Below are 20,730 nucleotides of genomic sequence, written 5' to 3' on the forward strand. Positions count from 1 at the left end.
GCAATTATTTCTCAATTTAAAATACTTATACTTCCATGTATTCCAACTTGGATAAAAACAAACAACATCCTTGACAAGGCAATTTTTATAAAGGTTACACATCTAAAATTCCTTTTATCAGAGCAATAACACAACATGTTTTCTGAAGGAGCATGACAAAATCTACATGCTTATTACCTTCACTCCTCCCTCTCACAAATATATTATTACTCCTCAAGAAATTAACTCACCAAGGATGTTTAATGGTCAACAGTAAAAACTTAAGGAAAAACTAAGTCTTCGGTTTTGTAATAGCTATTGATCAAATTGATTCTGTTTTTGCACTTACTACCTGTATACAGGCCCCCAATGTGAATGCTAGGAGGTATCCTGAGGCCCTTAACTTAAAATTGAATATGAAATAATTTAACAGGTATAGCAAGTAGAGCCAGAAGCTGCTGTTATAGACTCACAATAGGGGGAAAGGTGGTAAGAGAAAGACTACAAATAACACACATAACCCTAAGGGCATCTGAAATATCATTAACAAAAATATACACGGATTGCTTAATTTACTAAGACAGGGTACAATACATTTTGAAGGATTTCCATTAAAAGCTGATAAAGCAAACTAGACACACAAAAAATAGAATAGTTGAATAAATTATGGATATTCTATGATCAATTTCCATCATATGATAGAATACAGACAAAAAATGCTTTTGCAGAATCTTACAGGACATAGGAAATTGATCACAGAATATACTGTAACACCGTATTATCAAAATCGAATAGTATGGAAATAGGTATGACATGAATAAACTGTGTGGAATAAACCAAATATTAAGAGTCTATATCCAGGGTTGATGGGATTACAACTGATTTTATCACTTTCTTTTGTATTTCTCTGTATTTTCCAAGTTTTCTACCATGAATGTATATTTTATAATCAGGAAAAATAGTTCTGAATAGTTCTTTTTTAAAGTTGTGGTGTTTAAAATGGGTTAAACTTCAGTTATGTTAAAAATTCATATTTATGGAACAACTCATTCTCCAACAATGCCTGATAAATGAGGCACTGCAGTTCTTGGGTCAAAGAAGCATAATTAATATAATAAGCAATAAATCAAACTTAGAGCCATTTTTTTAATGTGTATATTTTGGTATCGAACTGATTAAGCTTTAAAAAAGTAAAACAAGAATGCATACCTTGGAGAACTAGGCCCTTCTTTGGCAAGTGGATCTGTCACTTGGCTCTTGGGAAGCATGCCTTCACAAAGAAAAATAAACAAAATAGCTACAGTTCATCTATGTAGCATTTTTCTTTTTCTCCCCCATCTTTTCAGTAAACTTCTTATTGAAATATTATAAAAGGACACAAGTCATAAATGTACTACTCAATGGATTTTCATAAGTAAAACATACTCTTGTAGCCAGCACCTCCCTGTGCCCCCTTCCACTCAGCGCCCCTCCCCCAGGGGTAACCACTATTCTTTTAACATCATGATTAGTTTTTGCCTGCATTTGGCCTTTATAAAAAATGGAATCATAAAATATGTTCTCTTTTGGTCTGGCTTTTTTGGTCCAGCTCTATAGACGTTTCAGTTAATGTCAAATCAGCATGATTAATAGTAAACAATAAATCAGGTCTGGAGCTTTCTGAGATTTTATCCAGGATGCTGAATGCGTCAGCAGTTTGTTCCTTTTTATTACTGAGTATTACTACACTGTATGAACATACCATATACCGGAATCTATTCATTCTCCTGTTGATGGACATTTGGGCAGTTTTTAGCTATTACGTAGAGTGCTGTTATAAATGTTATTGTACATGTACATACATTCTTAAAGAACATCCATCTACATTTCTGGTAGGTATATAGGACATGTGTATGTTTAGCTTTAGTAAGTACTGCTACCCAGTTTTCCAAAGTGGTCATACCAATTTACACTTTCTACCAGAAGTGTGTGGGAGCCCTGGTGCTCCACCACCTTGCTGACATGTGGTATTCTGTCTTTTTTCATTTTAGACATTCTTGTGAATGTGCCCCAGCATCAAATTTTATATTTTTATTTTTATTTTTTTAAAGATGTAATTTTTAATTTATTTTTGGCTGCATTGGGTCTTTGTTGCTGCATGCGGGCTTTCTCTAGTTGTGGCGAGCAGGGGCTACTCTTTGTTGTGGTGCACGGGCTTCTCATTGCGGTGGCTTCTCTTGTTGCGGAGCATGGGCTCTAGGCACACAGGCTTCAGCAGCTGTGGCTCATGAGTTCTAGAGCACAGGCTCAGTAGTCGTGGCTCACGGGCTTAGTTGCTCCGCGGCATGTGGGATCTTCCCGGACCAGGGCTCGAACCCGTGTCCCCTGCATTGGCAGGAGGATTCTTAACCACTGCGCCACCAGGGAAGTCCTCAACGTCGCATTTTCAAGGCTCTGGTTTTCTCATTGTTTTCGAAAACTCTGAGAACACGGAAGAGCTCCAAAGATACTATCAGTGCTACTATCAGACAAACAACTTCAGGTGTTACATCACAAATTGCATAAAGTAGTCTACAATAAGACAATCTTTTCTAGTTAAAAAAGAAAAGGTAATTCATCTGGCAATCCAGCTTATTAGCTGAATTTCTATAACTTTCTTGTGCAAACAGGGAGAAAAAAACCCCCAATTTTTAAACATACATTAGTGATACGGTTCAGTCAGAGTAGCCCCGTGCATTTCGTAAGTGTCATACCAAACTTTTTTGGGGGGTTAGCGGCAGTATCAGTCATAATTCCAAGTCATACTGAACGGCCGAGGAAGCCAGAGCCGCCGAGCCCAGAGGAGGGGAGATTAATAGGGTGGCTGCTCAGCATCTGTGTAGACACTGGAAGAGCGCCCGTGCCTGAGGGAGGGACACGTTCAGCCTGGCCTCTGAGGGTGGAACTCCTAGTCACGATGAGTATTCAAGCTGAGGGCAGATGAACACATGTTCAGGGATGTTATAGAAGGGACTATGGTAAGAGTCAGGGCTGTTCGATGCTTTGTGACCCCCTAGAGGGGTGGGAAAGGGAGGCTCAAGAGGGAGGGCATATGGGGAGATATATGTGTGCATATGGCGGATTCACTTTGTTGTACAGCAGAAAATAACAACATTGTAAAGCAATTATACTCCAGTAAAGATATATATAAAAAAAAGAATGTAAACAGTAATTACACTCCTGAAAAAAATCCATCCTATAAAATAAAAACATCAGTATATAAAGATAAAAAAAAAAGGAGGGCTGCAATAAGGGATCTACAAAGTTCTCTGCCAAATCCTCTAAGCTTAGGCAAGTAAACACATCCTTTGTATAAAAAATATCTAAATACCCCAAATAATTCTGTGAGGCAATATTGTACACAGTCATGTGAATATGATTCATTTTTTACTATAAATGTATATGACTTACCGTTTAAGAGTTTCTTTTCCTCATGATAGTCTGTACAGTGGTTTAGAAAAAAAGTTAGGTAAGAATATTGTAACATCAGAGAGAAGATCGGTTAATATTATTGAGTTAAAGATAACAGCCCTCTTCTTGAAGGGCTTTCTTCCGAGGCCTGAGGAGAGAAACAAGGCTGATAAACAGATGGCCTATGCTTTAAGTAAGAAATTTCATCTCTGAAGACTGCAGGCCATTTCTGCAGGCGTTTGTCTACCATTTCACTGGGCTTTTTCCTCCTCCTTTGGACATTCTTGTTGTAATATCTTGGTTAATTTCTTTAGAACGCACATAAAGACCCAAGTTTTGTCCTTGTCATCATATTCTGAATTAGTCAAAACTATCCAAAGTTTATTAGATTACACTTTATATATGAAACATATATATTAACCCGAAGAAAGACACCTTATTATCTTTCCTATCTAGGTGAGCAGTTAAAATGATTATTATTACTCCAAATTTAAATGGCCAAAATGCTGAAAATATGTTAAGACTTTCACTTGTATATCAGTGCAATCAATCATTAGGGGTACAAGCCAGAAAAAAATTTAATGGGTGTTTTCTTTCAGGATGGCAGCCAGCTCACAAATCTATATTATATTTTGATCACCACAAGTTTTATAACCATGTCAAAATAAAACCCTCAGCAAGTTGTCAGAGTTTAAAAAAAAAAAAAAAAAAGAATGCCAAGCTAACACAAAATATTCAAGTAGTAAACTAAATTGATAGACATTAATTGTTAAGGTGACATCATCTTGTTTTGTAGAAAAAGAAACCAAAGTACGTATATCAAAGCTTTCAAATTTTTTTATGTTCTGATTTTCAATCAACCAGAGATCCGATAATTACTACCACTTCACTCACATGCTATAAAATACCCATGATTAAGGAGGTCAGATAACCATTCTTTTTATTTTCCCCTTTTTACCGAAATAAGTTCATAGCTGAAAGGGATCTTAACAACATACGCCAAATTATCATCCGCTCCCCTCATTTAAGGCTGAAAATCAGAGGTCAGGACTTGAATGAACCTCACAGCTCTTTAGCAGCAAAGCCAAGATTAAACTTCATCTCCCCTGAAACTAAGTGCCATTTTTCTTAACATGCCATTGTGAGAGATAATACTTTCTGAAAAGACACAGGACCTAAAAACCATTTAAATTATGCCTCAAAATGAGCTTTGTTTTTCAACTGCCAGATGAAAATCTAGTCATTAGTTTGCAAGGGATCACTGATGTCCCTGCTTGCTGACTTACTTTCATATAATTTCATCTGTCTTTGCTACTGCAGTTGTGATCATTTGTTTTATCAATATCTTAGAACAAATAGCAAACTCACAGTAACATAAGTAAATGAAACCTAGTTTCAGTGTACAACATAGTTGGCAGTTTGATGAATCTCATTTATCATGTAAAACAACTTGTTTTTATCTAAGAGGCTCACAGATTTTGAAAACTTGTCCCCAGGGAATTTGTTTCTAGGGAAAAAATATGTCATCTCATATGATTACTTCCTGTCTGATGTGAATTGATTTGAACCTGTCAGAACTTTATGGATCCTGCTAAGTTATTCATTTTTTTCTGAGTCCTTTTTTCTTTAATACAAGAAGTACCAGTAGGAAGAGAACATCTACCTAAATGATATAAAATAACTTTAAAACTCCACTAGTGTACTTTTGTAACTCTTTTTGAAAACTGAGTCACAGAAATAAGTGAGTATTTTTTTTTTTACTATTAAGCACATTTACATCAGAGTTACTCTAGGCACATGAGATACTTTCCTCTCTAACAAGAAATCTAACACTCTGTCTTGATAAGTAATTCCATCATTTGGTTGGCTCCATGGCCAAGAAAATTTGCATCTTCTTATAATATTGGTTAGACTGCATTACTCTGATCAGAGCCTCTGCTTTCTGGAAAGGTCAGAGTCCTTCAGAAGGCTGGAGCTGTGATCTATCAGCACTCAACTCTTCTTTGGTAAGAGGGCTGGCGACAATTTTTAATTGTGACCCCAATCTAGTTTACCTCTTCTAAGTGGAGCCACAGAAGGATCCCCTGGGATGAGGAAAGTTAAAAAACAAGCAAACAAACAAACAAACAAACCCTGTCTTACTACTATACTCACTCATTTAACAAATACCTGTTGACCATCATCTTAATAGGGATAATGACACAATATGAAACCCTTTGGATAAAAAGTTAGGAAAATACGACTATATGTTCAGTTTGCTTATACATGCGTAAAGATGATTTGGAAGGATCACAATAACACGGTTACCTGCATCTGTGCACAGGAGGGAAAAGGGTAGGTGGGAGACAAAGGTATGACCGTGGCACTTCTCATTCTGGAATCATGTGAATGCATTACTGAAAAAATTAAATGAACTAAATTGAAAACTTCAATATGGTCTTTTCAATATGATACGACAAATATTTTAAAAGAGATATATAGAAGGTGGTATGGAAGGACAGGGATGAGGGAGGGCATTGCTACTTGGAATTTGAAAGGACTTCATTGAGGAAATAATATTTTAGCTACATTTTGAAAATATGTATGCATTTGTCAGGAGGCCCTGAACAAAAACATTCTAGGAAGACAAACACTGCACTTTCATATCTGAATGTCATATTTATCCGTAGCTACATACCCCATCTTCCTTTCTCACTCCAAAAGGCCGTTGTCACGTAACCATCAGATAGGAGCTCCGTCTTATTACCAGGGATCTTAGTCACAAAATCCAAAGTGTACCATTCCATGTTCCCTTTACTGCTTTGCCTGGCCAGAAGACTCCCTGGTTCTCTACAATGTGTTTAATAACCATTTTTCTCCAGAAATTCTTCCTCATCTCTAAAGAGAACTAACTCTTCATAACACAACTGAGGCCTAATTCTTGGTTTTGTTTCCAAAGTCATAAACTCTTTTCTCAAATTCTATAAAATTTAATAATTTATGTACTTCTAAACTATCCTTCTCTTTTACTCTCCTTAATTTATCTATGTTAAGTATCTTCTGAATCATCTTCAAATTTTGGACATCTCTCAAACTTCAAGGCCCAGAAGTTTACTCCTTATCCTAGAAGTAGTCTACTAGCAGAATTAAAATAAAGGTTTAATAGTTCAAACACATACTCTGAAAAATTCCAGGATTAAAAAGTTCTAAAAGTGCTAGAGTATATAGTTACTTATTCCTGGTCAGTTTTTCTCTCCACTATTCATTTAACTAATCACAGCAAATACTGCATTTTTAGAAGTTTGTATTTTCTGTTTTCAAGGCTATACTTGTCATTTTTTATTCAGTTCTCCAGTTTATTAGTTATTTTCTACTCTTGTCCTATCCTCAGAGGGATTAACCACTCCTTCCTTATTTGGTATTACCTATACACAAATATACACATGTTCAAAAATCATTTTTCAGGACTTCCTTGGTGGTCCAGTGGCTAAGATTCCATGCTCCCAATGCAGGGGGCCTGGGTTCGATCCCACATGCCACAACTAAAGATCCCGCGTGCTGCAACTAAGGATCCCACGTGCTGCAACTAAGACCCGACACGGCCAAATAAATCAATAAATAAATATTTTTAAAACAACACTTTAAAAACAATCATTTCTCTCTGAAAACAAAACAAATACTAACTTAAACCAAACACTGGCCAGTCACAATCATACAGCAAGACCCACTTCCTGCTCAGGCCTGCATCTGCCCCCTGACCAGGGACTTCTCACCCCCCATTTTTAATTACCTGTCCCTTATATCTTTCTGGCAGGAATCACTCAGACAGTGGGACCTATAGCACAAAAGCAAATGAAGGCAGCCTGGCTGAGAAAGCAAATCTGCTCAGCCAGTAAAGTCCACTTCATCATGACACCCGCCCCTTTCTCTCCACTAGTAACTGTCTTGCTTCCCCCGTACTGAGCCTCTGAGCTTGGGTTCTGTCCACCCACTTGAGCCCTGAACTGTCCCCATTTTATCAATGAGGAAACGGTAGCTCCTAGAAGAGGGAACTTTGACTGACTATACAGAAGCTGACCTCCCAGCTGGCAGCCAGCCCACCCAATTAGTGATGCCACTAATACCATCATATTCAAGAATAAAAAACTAATTCATACATGAGGGTTTCTCCATGTCAGCACTAGGAACACTTGGGGCCAGATGATTCTTCGTCGTGGGAGTGTATCCTGTGCCTTGTAGGGCATTTAGCAGCACCCCTGACCTGTCCTCTACCCACGGGAACGCCAGTAGCATCTAGTTCAGCTGTGACAACCAAATCATCTCCAGACATTGCCAAATGTCCACTGGGGAGCAAACTCAACCCAGGTTAAGAACCACTGGCATATACCAAAGAGAAATAAATTATTTGCAAGAGGATAACTTTAATGAGGTGATTTTCTGCCTTACAAAAGGAAGCACCCAGGATTTCTCTCAATGGTGGGCTTCTCCTATTAAATTACTGTAGCCTTTAAGGAAGGTACATATACCTACAATCCTCAGGATCTTCCCTTTTAAACTGAGGGTGTTAGAACAGCTCTAAATCCCTCTTCCACCTCAAAAGTATCCTACTGATCTATGGTTCTAAGTGCTTTATAGTCAGCAAGTGCTTGTGAAAACTAAAAACATAAAGTATTAGAAGCCATGATAAAACAATGAGAAATTAAGAAGAAACATTCCTGACACTGGGCTATGCCATTAGAAAATGTGACTATTTTACAGAATGGCCATCATTAAAAACTCTACAGATAACGAATGCTGGAGAGGAGAGGATGTGGAGAAAAGGGAACCCTCCTACACTGTGGGTAGGAATGTAAACTGGTGCAGCCACTATGGAAAACAGTATGGAGGTTCCTCAGAAAACTAACAGTAGAGCTACCATATGATCCAGCAATCCCACTCCTGGGCATAAATCTGGAAGAAACTCTAATTCAAAAAGATACATGCACCCCTATGTTCACAGCAGCACTATTCACAATAGCCAAGACATGGAAACAACCTAAATATCCATCGAGAGATGAGTGGATAAAGAAGATGTGGTACATATATACAATGGAATATTACTCAGCCATAAAAAAGAATGAAATAATGCCATTTGCAGCAACATGGATGGACCTAGAGATTATCATACTAAGTGAAGTAAGCCAGAACAAGAAAGACAAATACCATGATATCACTTATATGTGGAATCTAAAATATGACACAAATGAACCTATCTACGAAACAGAAAAAGACTCATAGAGAACAGACTGGTGGTTGCCAAGGGGGAGGGGGTGGGGGAGGGATGGAGTGGAGGTTGGGTTTAGTAGATGGAAGCTTTTATATATAGAACTGGATAAACAACAAGGTCCTACTGTACAGCACAGAGAACTATATTCAATATCCTATGATAAATCATAATGGAAAAGAATATTAAAAAAAAGAATGTGTATGTATGTGTGTATATATATAACTAAATCACTTTTCTGTACAGCAGAAATTAACACAATATTGTAAATCAACTATATTTCAATAAAAAAAAATATATATAAAGAAAATGTGACTATTTAAAAAATATAATATATTAAAATTTTAAGAGTACATTTATGATCTGGAACAGTGCTGTCCAGAAGAAATATAATGCAAGCCACAAATATAATTTAAAATTTTCTAATAACCACATTAACAATGTACCAAGAAACGGGTCAAATTAATTTTAATAATATATTTTTACTTAATGCAACATATCCAGAATCTTGTCATTTCAACATGTAATCAATGTAAAGTTATTAGATATTTTACATTCTTTTTTTCATCCTAAATTTTGAAATGCAGTATTTTACGCTTGTAGCACATCTCAATTTGGAGAGTATTTCCGTACTCAATAGCAGCCACATGTGGCCAGTGGCTGTAATAATGACAGCAAAGGACTAAAAAAAGGGCAAAAAGAACATTTGTCATCTTTGCCAGAGAATGAAGTGTTCCACATTTGGAATCAATAACTGAAGCTCACCTTTTCAAGCAAAGTTTCTCCCTTTATTCATTATTGGTATCTTTCTAAAGCACAATACAAACCACAATACTTTTTAAACAAAGGATTATAAAAAACCCACTGATTCTTCTCTTGATAAGGACCCACTAGTATTATGTGTTTTATATTCTGACAATGTTAGCTCTTCTGTGTTCTTCCCCGATACCACTCCTACCCTAGCAGCCAGTAGATAAATGGAAAACTGTCCTCCCAGGACTGCTCAGCTGTGGGGATGCCTACAAAATGCTACTTCTGGCTCCTCCCTGCACTGGGGTCTGGCAGGTCACCCCACCTAAAAGATGGTGTCAAGGATCTCGTATTGAAAGAAGCCCATATATAACATTTCTCTTCAGTATATCCATCACCCCCGAAACCCCCTATAAATCCTCACGTCAGCAAGTCTCCACCTACTGTTTCCACTTCGTCTCTGTTTTCATCCTCTATTCCTACTTAATCTGTTTTCATCCTCTATTCCCACTTCATCTCTGTTTACACCTCTGTTACCATTTCATCTAGAAGCTCTAGTTGTAGAGTGAACATAGTCTCTAGTTTGCTACAGTTACAGTTTACTGCCTGCCCCCTGTTGTCTCAGGGTAACTACTAATAGAGGCTCCATTCATTCTCCAGTCTGCCCCAGTTTGGACAACTACATGGTCACCCCATCTAATAGTTTCTATCCTTAAGTCTCACGCCAGCAGACTTCAAGGATCAATCTCTGCCTGTAGATGAAAGGCACAGGAGGTACTGTTAAAACAACACTCACTTTAATTATCATGAACATTCTTGACACATTAAACCTTTCTCTTTAGTTACTTTGTCCCTTTTATATGATCTACTAGTTCTGGTTAGCTTGGAGTTCAGACTGTATCTTGCTGGATCTTAAGTCTCTACTGTTCCAAAAAACCCGATCCATTTACTTGCAGTCAACAACTTTCCTGATTTGTAAAATTCTTGTCTTTGCTTCCTAATGCCTTGCAAGTTCTCTCACATCACTACCTGCTACTGGCCTCATCCTAGCAAAACACTTATAATCCAAAAAGGCTTTATAGTGAAACAGAGATTCATAAACATGTTCTCACATGCCCTGTCAATAATAATGATAATACTTAATTTTTCCCAGAAGCAGAGCCATGGTAAGACACATGCTGATAATTATAGGGATACAAAGGAACAGAAAATGTAAGCAGCCTCAGTATTGTCGGAGCAGAGGAGCAAAAGTAGCCACCACAGCAATAACCACTTCTACTATTCCCACCACCTGTTGCTTCTAATGCATCAGGTGGTTAGCAAACATTATTTAATCCTCACAATGACTTTGAGATGTTTCATTCTTAGACCCCATTTCACTGCTGAGCAAAAACACTCAGATCTGTTAACTGATGCTGAAGATCAACAGCTTATGAGTGTAATTTGAGGCGGAGATGAGATCTGAAGCCATGTTAGTTTCTGTGAAACTTGTGCTCTTTCTACGGATCATGCAGCCTCAGGAACCAATCCCAGGGCCAGAGACAGTGTGAAAAAGGAAACTTTTAATTTATGACTACACAGTATCTCAGAGTCCACTTCTCATTCTGGATAAGAAATATGTTTGCACTTCCCTGAACCAGGTGGTGAGAAGGAGAAGGAATATTCATTATGGTTTAGTTCTCCACCATTAGGATTTAGTCAGAAATCCCAGTTTCCTCAACCCTTCTGATTTTGGTTTCATAAATCTGTTTGTTTTTGTTAGTCTTAACTACCTTTATTTCATCCTTGTTACTGAATGACTTTAGGTTGTCAGTTGCTCTCCCTCAGAACTTTCAAGATACTGCTCTCTTTGTCTCCTATTGATGTTCTAGTAAATTAGCAGTAACAGCCAGTAAATTACACTAGTAAATCAGCTGTCAATTTACTAATCACTGGTTTGTTAGTGAACCTATCTCTCTCTGGCTGTTGTCTTTGGTGTTCTGCAGTTTTACCATGAATAGTCTATGTGTGGATTTCTTTTTATTTATCTTGATTGGGGATTTGCTGAACTTGCTAAATCTGAGATTTGTGATTTACCAGTTCTGGAAAAGTCTCAGCCATTCAGATGTTGCCTCTTCCTCATTCTCACTACTACTTCCTTCTGGAAATCTGATGACAAGTGTTAGATCTTATCACTCTATCCTCCGCGTCTCTTGCATATTTTTCTATCATTCTGTTTCTATGCACCACGTTCTGTTCAACGTCTGCTGCTCAGTCTGGCAGTTCACTCAACTCTTCTACTACGTCTAAACTCTAACTATTCATGCTATGCACTTTTTAATCTCACCAGCTCCATTTTTCATTTCTAGGAGTTCTACATTTTTTTCAATTTTACATGATTATTTTAGCAGTCTCTTGCTTTACTCATGTTACCAATGCATTCTTATTCTCCTAATCACTTCAAACATAATTATTTTTATTCATAATTATTTTTATAACTACTTGTATACAAATAATAAAGTCCAAGGGGTGAAATTCTGCTTTTGTTTCTGCTGACTTGCTTCCTCAAGTGTTGTTTAATTTTTCTACTGTACACTAATAACTGGTGATGTGTCCCTGTGAGAATTTTAAGGGTTTTAGGTTGAAAGTTTGTTCCACCATTAAAAACGTGTACATAAATCTGCCAAGCAGACAGGGAAACCAGTAATGGGAGACCATTTTATTTCTCGATTTGAGGTTTCTGGTGGTATATATATTTGAATTCCCAACTCTTACGTGGGCAAGACTGTGGTTACAAATTCTCAAAGGAGATTTCTCTTTCCTCTCCTCCATCACCTCATAAACAAGGTCAAGGCAGAGTATCCTGACAGCTCCCTTTGCTGTTGCACAGATTTCTTTTCAAGCCTTCCCATTTCACTGATCATATAGACTTCAGGAGTCAAGCCACAGGCAGGGATCTCAGCTCCAACTCCCTGCCTTTACAGACCCAAGATCCGGTCTCCCATTTCCTATGTGACCATTAAAATTCCCATGTGGCTCTACGTTCCAAGTATCTGATAAGTGCTTCGGGGAAATGGAGACATCAGAACGAGCTTATCATCCTGGACTGCTGCTTCTAGCGCCCTCCTTTTTTTTTTTAAATGAAATAGCTGGGGACTTCCTTGTGGAATCTGCTCATTTTAAACGGTGTTTGCCGTATTTGATGAAACATTTTGAAGATTATCTGTCTTTCATTTCCAGGGAGGAAGGAAGGAAACCGGAAAAGTCCTTTTATTAATTTCATGTCTCCTATGACACAGAAGCCTAAGGAGCTGGCACACTTTCTGACCACACTGAACGGTATTACAGAGAAGCACATGACCTTTAGTACCGGACTGTGTAAACAAGATATGTAATGTTCAGGATGAGGTAAAATTAGTCAGTTAGAAGTTTTCATTAAGAACATGGCCCCTGCTGGCAGTGAATAGGTGAACTCAGGAGCAATTAAGAGAAGAAAGGGATTTGTTTACAAAAGTAAACTGGTTTGGAAGAACTGCCAGACACTAAAGTTCAAACTAGTTTGCTTTTGGTGTACACGCAGACCTCGTTTTATTGTGCTTTGCTTTACTGCACTTCACGGATACGGCGTTTTTTAAAATTGAAGGTTTGGGGCAACCCTGCATTGAGCAAGTCTATTGGTGCCATTTTTCCAACCGCATTTGCTCGCTTCATGACTCTAGGGCAAGTTTTGGTAATTCGGGCAATATTTCAAAGTTTTTCATCATTATTGTATTTGTTATGGTGATCTGTGAGCAGTGACCTGATGTTACCATTGTAATTATTTTGAGGCACCACAAACTGCACCCACATAAGACTGCAAATTCAATCTATAAATATGTGTGATCTGACTCCTCCATCGACTGGCCATTTCTCCATCTCTCTTCCTCTCCTTGGGCCGCCCTATTCCCGGGACACAACAATCTGAAATTAGGCCCATTAATACAACCCTGCAATGGCCTCTAAGTGCTCAAGTGCATGGAAGAGTCCCACGACTCTCACTTTAAATCAAAAACTAGAAATGATTAGGCTTAGTGAGGAAGGCATGTCAAAAGCCAAGACAGTCTGGAAGCTAGGCCTCTTATACCAAACGGTCGGCCAAAGTGTGAATGCAAAGGGAAAGTTCTTGAAGAAAATCAAAAGTGCTACTCCAGGAAAGCAAAACAGCCTTACTGCTGACATGGAGAAAGTTTTAGTGATCTGGATAGAAGATTAAACCAGCCACGACATTCCCTTCAGCCAAAGCCTAATTCAGAGCAAGACCCTAATCTCTTCAATTCTATGAAGGTCGAGAGAGGAGAGGAAGGTACAGAAGAAAAGTATGAAGCTAGCAGAGGTTGGTTCATGAAGTTTAAGGAAAGAAGCCATCTCTATAACATAAAAGTTCAGAGTGAAGCAGCAAGAGCTGATGTAGAAGCTGTAGCATGTTATCCAGAAGATCTAGGAAGATAATTGATGAAGGTGGCTACACTAAACAACAGATTTTCAATGTAGATGAAACAGCCTTCTACTGGAAGAAGATGACATCTAGGACCTTCATAGCTAGAGAGGAGAAGTCAATGCCTGGCTTCAATGCTTCAAAGGACAGGCTGACTCTCTTGTTAGGGGCTGATGCAGCTGCTGACTTGAAGTTGAAGCCAGGGCTCACTTAACCATTCTGAAAATCTTAGGGCCCTTAAGAACTATGCTAAATCTACTCTGCCTGTGCTCTATAAATGGAATAATATAAAGCATATCTGTTTATAATATGGTTTACTGAATATTTTAACCCCACTGTTGAAAACTACTGCTCATAAAAGAAAGATTCCTTTCAAAATGTTACTGCTCACTGACAATGCACCTGGTCACCCAGGATGTCTGATGGAGATGTTCAATGAGACTCATGTTGTTCTTTCACGCCTGCTGACACGACATCCATTCCTGCGCTCCTGTGGATCAAGGAGTCATTTAGACTGTCAAGTCCTATTATTTAAAGAATACATTTTGTAAGGCTACAGCTGCCACAGATAGTGACTCCTCTGATGCACCCTGGGCAAAGTCAATTGAAAACCTTCTGGAAAAGAGTCACTATTCTAGATGGCATCAAGAACATTCCTGATTCATGGGAACAGGTCAAAATATCAACATTAACAGGAGATTGGAAGAAGTTGATTCTAACCCTCCTGGATGACTTTGAGGGGTTCAGGACTGCAGTGGAGGAAGTAATTGCAGTCATGGTAGAAACAGCAAGAGAACTGGAATTAGAGGTGGAGCCTGAAGATGTGACTGACTTGCTACAATTTCATGATAAAACTTGAACAGATGAGGAGTTGCTTCTTATGGATGAGCAAAGAAAGTGATTCCTGAGACGGAATCTACTCCTGGTGCAGATGCTGCTAAGACTGTTGAAATGACAACAAAGAATTTAGAATAGTACAGAAACTTAGCTGATAAAGCAGCAGCAGCGTTTGAGAGGGACTGACTGATTTTGAAAGAAGTTCTACTGTGGGTAAAAATGCTACCAAACAGGTCTGCATTCTACAGAAAAATCGTCACTGACAGGAAGAATCAATCAAGTGGCAAACTTCACTGCTGTCTTACCTTAAGAAGTTGCCATGGTTACCCCAATTTCAGCAGCCACCACCCTGCTCAGTCAGCAGCCATAAGCATCAAGGCAAGACCCTCCACCAGCAAAAAGATTACGACTCTCTGAAGGCTCAGATGATGGTTAGCTTTTCTCAGTAACAAAGTGTCTTTAAATTAAGGTATGTACATTGTTTTTTCAGACATACTGCTATTGCACATTTAATAGACTGGAGTAGAGTGTAAACATAACTTTTATGTGCACTGGGAAACCAAAAAATTCATGTGACTTGCTTTATTGCAATATTTGCTTTATAGCAGTGGTCTGGAACTGAACCTGCAATACTTCCGAAGTATGCCTGTATACATGTACTGCTTATTGGTTTTATAGCAATAGAAAGAAAAAATCCTTTTTGAGCCTCTGTTACATTCATGCTAATTTACTCACATTAATTCTTAGCCCTATGAATCTGTGTACAGATGAAAAAACTTGAGGCTCAGAGACAGAAACTGCCATCTTTATGGCACAGCCAATAGGCCATGGAGCTACGGTTCAAATCTAGGTACGCCTGTGCTATTTCTATACAGCTGACACAGGCCTCTAACAATAAGGCCTTGAAATACAAAACTCACTGAACTAAATAAATAGTAGCAGAGTCAGGTCAAACAGCCAATGTATTCCTAATTTGGATGTCAAAATCAGGAGTTGTTCAAAAGAAAATACTCCGTTACCATCCACAGTAAAGGATTTAAGCAAAGTACTCCTGCTACTCCAATTGCCTGTCTAAACTTTTCAAAGGGCACTCTTCCAAAAGAAGCTTAGGAGGAAAGAGATGATCTCCAACACCATGCTGATTGTAGAGTGGCAGTTTGGAAGGTAAGGGAAAGAAATCGTGGCCAAGTGGCCGTTGGCAATTTACATTTTTTTTGGTATTGTTTTGTTTTTTTAACATTTATTTATTTATTTGGCTACACAGGGTCTTAGTTGCAGCACGTGGGATCTTCGTTCCAGTGTATGGGATCTTTAGTTGCGGCATGCGGGACCTCAGCTGTGGCATGCGTGCGGGATCTAGTTCCCTGACCAGGGATCGAACCCAGGCCCCCTGCGTTGGGAGCACAGAGTCTTAACACCTAGAGCTAGTCTCTCATTGGTTCCCCCTCTTCCCGTTCATCCTCAGGACAAATTGCAACCTGTACGGAACAGGAGGTTAAAGGTGCTGATTCTCCAAGGAGGGAGATTGCTAGTAAAGCGGCTGGAATGGCGAACCGGAGCACAAGGAGATGAGAAATGAGGTGCGTTTTAGAAACCTTTCCCGATCACACGGTGTACCATCTTCTGGGTTTCTCATGCATGTTTTCGATGTAGGAAGATGCCCTTGAACCTGGAGATTTGGGACCCATGGGATGGGTACCACGCCGTATTACTTTAAAGGGTCTGCGTTAGCTCACCCAACCTCACCAAACCTCTCAGCCCCAAGAGTGTCCACCCTTATGTCTCAATCAGCTGTGGGTCTAGATATGGTCAATCCAGGTGGCATCACAGCCCCTGAACGAATTTTGTAAGAATTTCTCTCTCTTTCACTGTCTTTGTTTCACGGGTTTTTAAAAGTAATTGATTTTTATAATGGGGTTTAGCTGCTTTTCACTGCTGTGTTTATGCCGCTTTACACCCACTTGACTCACTTACAGAGAGATATCAATACATAGGTTTGAAGATTCTTACTAGTCAGATATATTCTTGGGCGGTGAATAGGGGGTGTTGAGTCCAGTTCACTGAGCAAGGAGTAGGTCTTGTCTATTACATATTGGGTTTATGGAACGGTATCTGAGCTAATTTGAAACCCTTGTTTTATGCATCACCCCACCTCACCTTTCCCGTTAAGCAGCCATAGTGTGTTTTCTAAACGTGTGACTCTGTTCTGTTTTGTAATTCAGTTCAAGGGTAGCGGTTTTTACATTCCCTCTATAAGTGATATCTTATGATAAGTGTCTTTTTCTGTGTGACTTATTTCACTTAGAATCGTCGTACCTAAATCCACTCATCATGCTGCTACTAGCCTTATGACGTTGATTTCATGGCTGAGTGATATTCCATTGTACATAAGGACCACAACTTCTTTATCCATTCTTCTCTTTCCTGGGATATTTAAGGTGTAACGAAGTGGAGGTTCTTGTCAACAGAGCAGCCCTAAACTTTGGGGTGCCTGTGTCTTGCTGATTTTTAGTTTTCCCAATTTATACGCCCATGAGTGGAAGTGCCCTATGCTCTCTAAGCTGAGTTTTTTAGATGTTTCAGGACACACCGTACACTTCTCCAGAGTGGCTGTTGGCAATTTACATCCCGCCCATCAGCGTAGCAAGGCTCCCATTTCTCCATGGCCTGTCCTGCATTTCTGGTTTTGACACTTTATTCAGCATGGCCCTTTTGACCGATGGGAAGCGAGACTTCTTTGTAGCGCTGATTTGCCTTTCCAGGTTGCTTGGTTGGCCAAAAAGGGCGTATGCGTTTTTTCCTGAATATATTCAGGAAAAAACGCATACGCCCTTTTTGGCCAAGGGCATCATTGTCGAGGTTTTGCCGCTTTTCCTGTGCTTTAAAGGCGATTCGAATCTACCTCCTGAAATCTGTTTCCTGCAATTCTGCCTTGCTTTCAAATCCTCTTCGTTGCCTTCCCTCAATATATTTGTGGACGAGAGTTATCATTTCTAACTCTGCAGGTTTGTGAATTGCAGTGCCCCTGAGCTCCATTTTTCAACTCGCTTTCTTGGGAGCTGGCCGCAAAAGCGCAGGATTGCTTCAGGCCCTATTCTGGCTCCGGGCGGCAGGCTGAGCCTGTGGTTAATTCTTCTTCCTGATGGGAAAATAGAGTGACCTGTGCCTGTCCCAACACCTAGAGCTAGTCTCTCATTGGTTCCCCCTCTTCCCGTTCATCCTCAGGACAAATTGCAACCTGTACGGAACAGGAGGTTAAAGGTGCTGATTCTCCAAGGAGGGAGATTGCTAGTAAAGCGGCTGGAATGGCGAACCGGAGCACAAGGAGATGAGAAATGAGGTGCGTTTTAGAAACCTTTCCCGATCACACGGTGTACCATCTTCTGGGTTTCTCATGCATGTTTTCGATGTAGGAAGATGCCCTTGAACCTGGAGATTTGGGACCCATGGGATGGGTACCACGCCGTATTACTTTAAAGGGTCTGCGTTAGCTCACCCAACCTCACCAAACCTCTCAGCCCCAAGAGTGTCCACCCTTATGTCTCAATCAGCTGTGGGTCTAGATATGGTCAATCCAGGTGGCATCACAGCCCCTGAACGAATTTTGTAAGAATTTCTCTCTCTTTCACTGTCTTTGTTTCACGGGTTTTTAAAAGTAATTGATTTTTATAATGGGGTTTAGCTGCTTTTCACTGCTGTGTTTATGCCGCTTTACACCCACTTGACTCACTTACAGAGAGATATCAATACATAGGTTTGAAGATTCTTACTAGTCAGATATATTCTTGGGCGGTGAATAGGGGGTGTTGAGTCCAGTTCACTGAGCAAGGAGTAGGTCTTGTCTATTACATATTGGGTTTATGGAACGGTATCTGAGCTAATTTGAAACCCTTGTTTTATGCATCACCCCACCTCACCTTTCCCGTTAAGCAGCCATAGTGTGTTTTCTAAACGTGTGACTCTGTTCTGTTTTGTAATTCAGTTCAAGGGTAGCGGTTTTTACATTCCCTCTATAAGTGATATCTTATGATAAGTGTCTTTTTCTGTGTGACTTATTTCACTTAGAATCGTCGTACCTAAATCCACTCATCATGCTGCTACTAGCCTTATGACGTTGATTTCATGGCTGAGTGATATTCCATTGTACATAAGGACCACAACTTCTTTATCCATTCTTCTCTTTCCTGGGATATTTAAGGTGTAACGAAGTGGAGGTTCTTGTCAACAGAGCAGCCCTAAACTTTGGGGTGCCTGTGTCTTGCTGATTTTTAGTTTTCCCAATTTATACGCCCATGAGTGGAAGTGCCCTATGCTCTCTAAGCTGAGTTTTTTAGATGTTTCAGGACACACCGTACACTTCTCCAGAGTGGCTGTTGGCAATTTACATCCCGCCCATCAGCGTAGCAAGGCTCCCATTTCTCCATGGCCTGTCCTGCATTTCTGGTTTTGACACTTTATTCAGCATGGCCCTTTTGACCGATGGGAAGCGAGACTTCTTTGTAGCGCTGATTTGCCTTTCCAGGTTGCTTGGTTGGCCAAAAAGGGCGTATGCGTTTTTTCCTGAATATATTCAGGAAAAAACGCATACGCCCTTTTGGCCAAGGGCATCATTGTCGAGGTTTTGCCGCTTTTCCTGTGCTTTAAAGGCGATTCGAATCTACCTCCTGAAATCTGTTTCCTGCAATTCTGCCTTGCTTTCAAATCCTCTTCGTTGCCTTCCCTCAATATATTTGTGGACGAGAGTGATCATTTATAACTCTGCATGTTTGTGAATTGCAGTGCCCCTGAGCTCCATTTTTCACCTCGCTTTTTTGTGAGCTGGCTGCAAAACTGCAGGATTGCTTTAGGCCCTATACTGGTTCCGTGGGGCAGGCTGAGCCTGTGGTTAATTCTTCTTCTTGATGGGAAATTAGAGTGACCTGTGCCTGTCCGAACATCTAGGGCTTGTCTCTCATTGTTTCTCCTCCTTCCCCTTCATCCTCTGGACAAATTCCAAACTCTGTGCAACAGGATGTTGAAGGTGCTGACATCCTCAAGTTTGGAGAATGTTAGGAAAGAGGCTGGAGGGGTGAACCCGACAACCAGGGGATTAGGAGATGAGGTGCCTTTTCCAAAATCTTCCTGATCCAACCGTGTACCATCTTCTGGGTGTCACAGGCATGTTTTAGCTGTAGGAAAGGTCCCATGTATGTAAGGAAAACACCAGGGATTTTTTCAAATCAGTGTCTCCCCGAACCCCAATCTGGGGAATTTTTAAGCTACTGGTACATGTATGTTCATTAAGGGACTGGGCTGTAGGCAGAGTCCGAACTTTAGAGGATTGAAGTCTTCATGGTCAGAAACGCTCACCATCGGCCTCCTTTAGGTTCCATTTTATCTGTAGTTGATAGATGATGTCGATATAGATATCTATTGTTTTTCAGATTATTTCCCCTTAGGGGTTATTACAAAATATTGAGTATAGTTCCCTGTGCTATACAGCAGTTCCTTGTTGATGATATATTTTATACATAGCAGTGTGTATATGTTAATCCGAAACTGTTAATTTATCCCTCCTCCCACCTTTCCCCTTTGGTAATAAAAAATACAAGATTTTATACTTCTCAGAAATCTAGGAGCTGAAAGAGAGGTATCATTTTCAATGGAAAATCATTCAAAACAAGATTGAAACTTCAGCCAAGATTAGTAGATCCACATCCTTGGAAAGAAATCACTGCATTTCTCTAATGTTGACCTGACAAATACGACAAACCCCTCCACTGAACTTGCTTATAATAAAGTGATGGAAATATCAAATGGAAGTGTTAGAAATACCTTATTTTACACGAGCCTTATACACTGCTCTATGTTAATTACAGTTTGGCTCACACATCTGTTCATTGAAGTTACAATATTTGGCTCACACATCTGTTCATTGATGTTACAATATTTGGCTCACACATCTGTTCATTGAAGTTACAATGTTCTCAAATTCTGTTACTGATCCTGCAGAGTCGGCCCCAACAAGGGTCCCCCTGCCCAGTGTCATTGGAGCCAACAG

At 39.6% G+C, this 20,730-nt stretch overlaps 1 protein-coding gene and 1 long non-coding RNA gene across 4 annotated transcripts in view; one reads left to right on the forward strand and one right to left on the reverse strand.

Annotated features, from left to right (window-relative positions):
• Positions 1-3,565, reverse strand: part of LOC118905188 (cytochrome b5 reductase 4-like) — a 38,840-nt gene extending 35,275 nt beyond the window's left edge. The window contains 2 exon segments of the mRNA XM_036871677.1: positions 1,189-1,249; positions 3,409-3,565. Of these exon segments, the coding sequence (XP_036727572.1) occupies positions 1,189-1,249; positions 3,409-3,484 (137 nt within the window). The 5' untranslated portion in view covers positions 3,485-3,565.
• A 12,551-nt stretch (positions 3,566-16,116) lies between these two features.
• LOC118904854 lies at positions 16,117-20,422 on the forward strand. Of its 3 annotated transcripts, none has more exons than XR_005022101.1 (3): positions 16,117-16,270; positions 17,916-18,030; positions 20,298-20,422. It is a non-coding gene; the product is annotated as an uncharacterized LOC118904854 (long non-coding RNA). The 3 variants fall into 3 exon arrangements; XR_005022102.1 differs by lacking the exon at positions 20,298-20,422 and adding an exon at positions 19,034-19,052; XR_005022100.1 differs by lacking the exon at positions 20,298-20,422 and adding an exon at positions 18,104-18,122.
• Positions 20,423-20,730: the final 308 nt, after the last annotated feature.

This window comes from Balaenoptera musculus, chromosome 12 (genome assembly GCF_009873245.2).
Source record: "Balaenoptera musculus isolate JJ_BM4_2016_0621 chromosome 12, mBalMus1.pri.v3, whole genome shotgun sequence".
Taxonomy (NCBI): domain Eukaryota; kingdom Metazoa; phylum Chordata; class Mammalia; order Artiodactyla; family Balaenopteridae; genus Balaenoptera; species Balaenoptera musculus.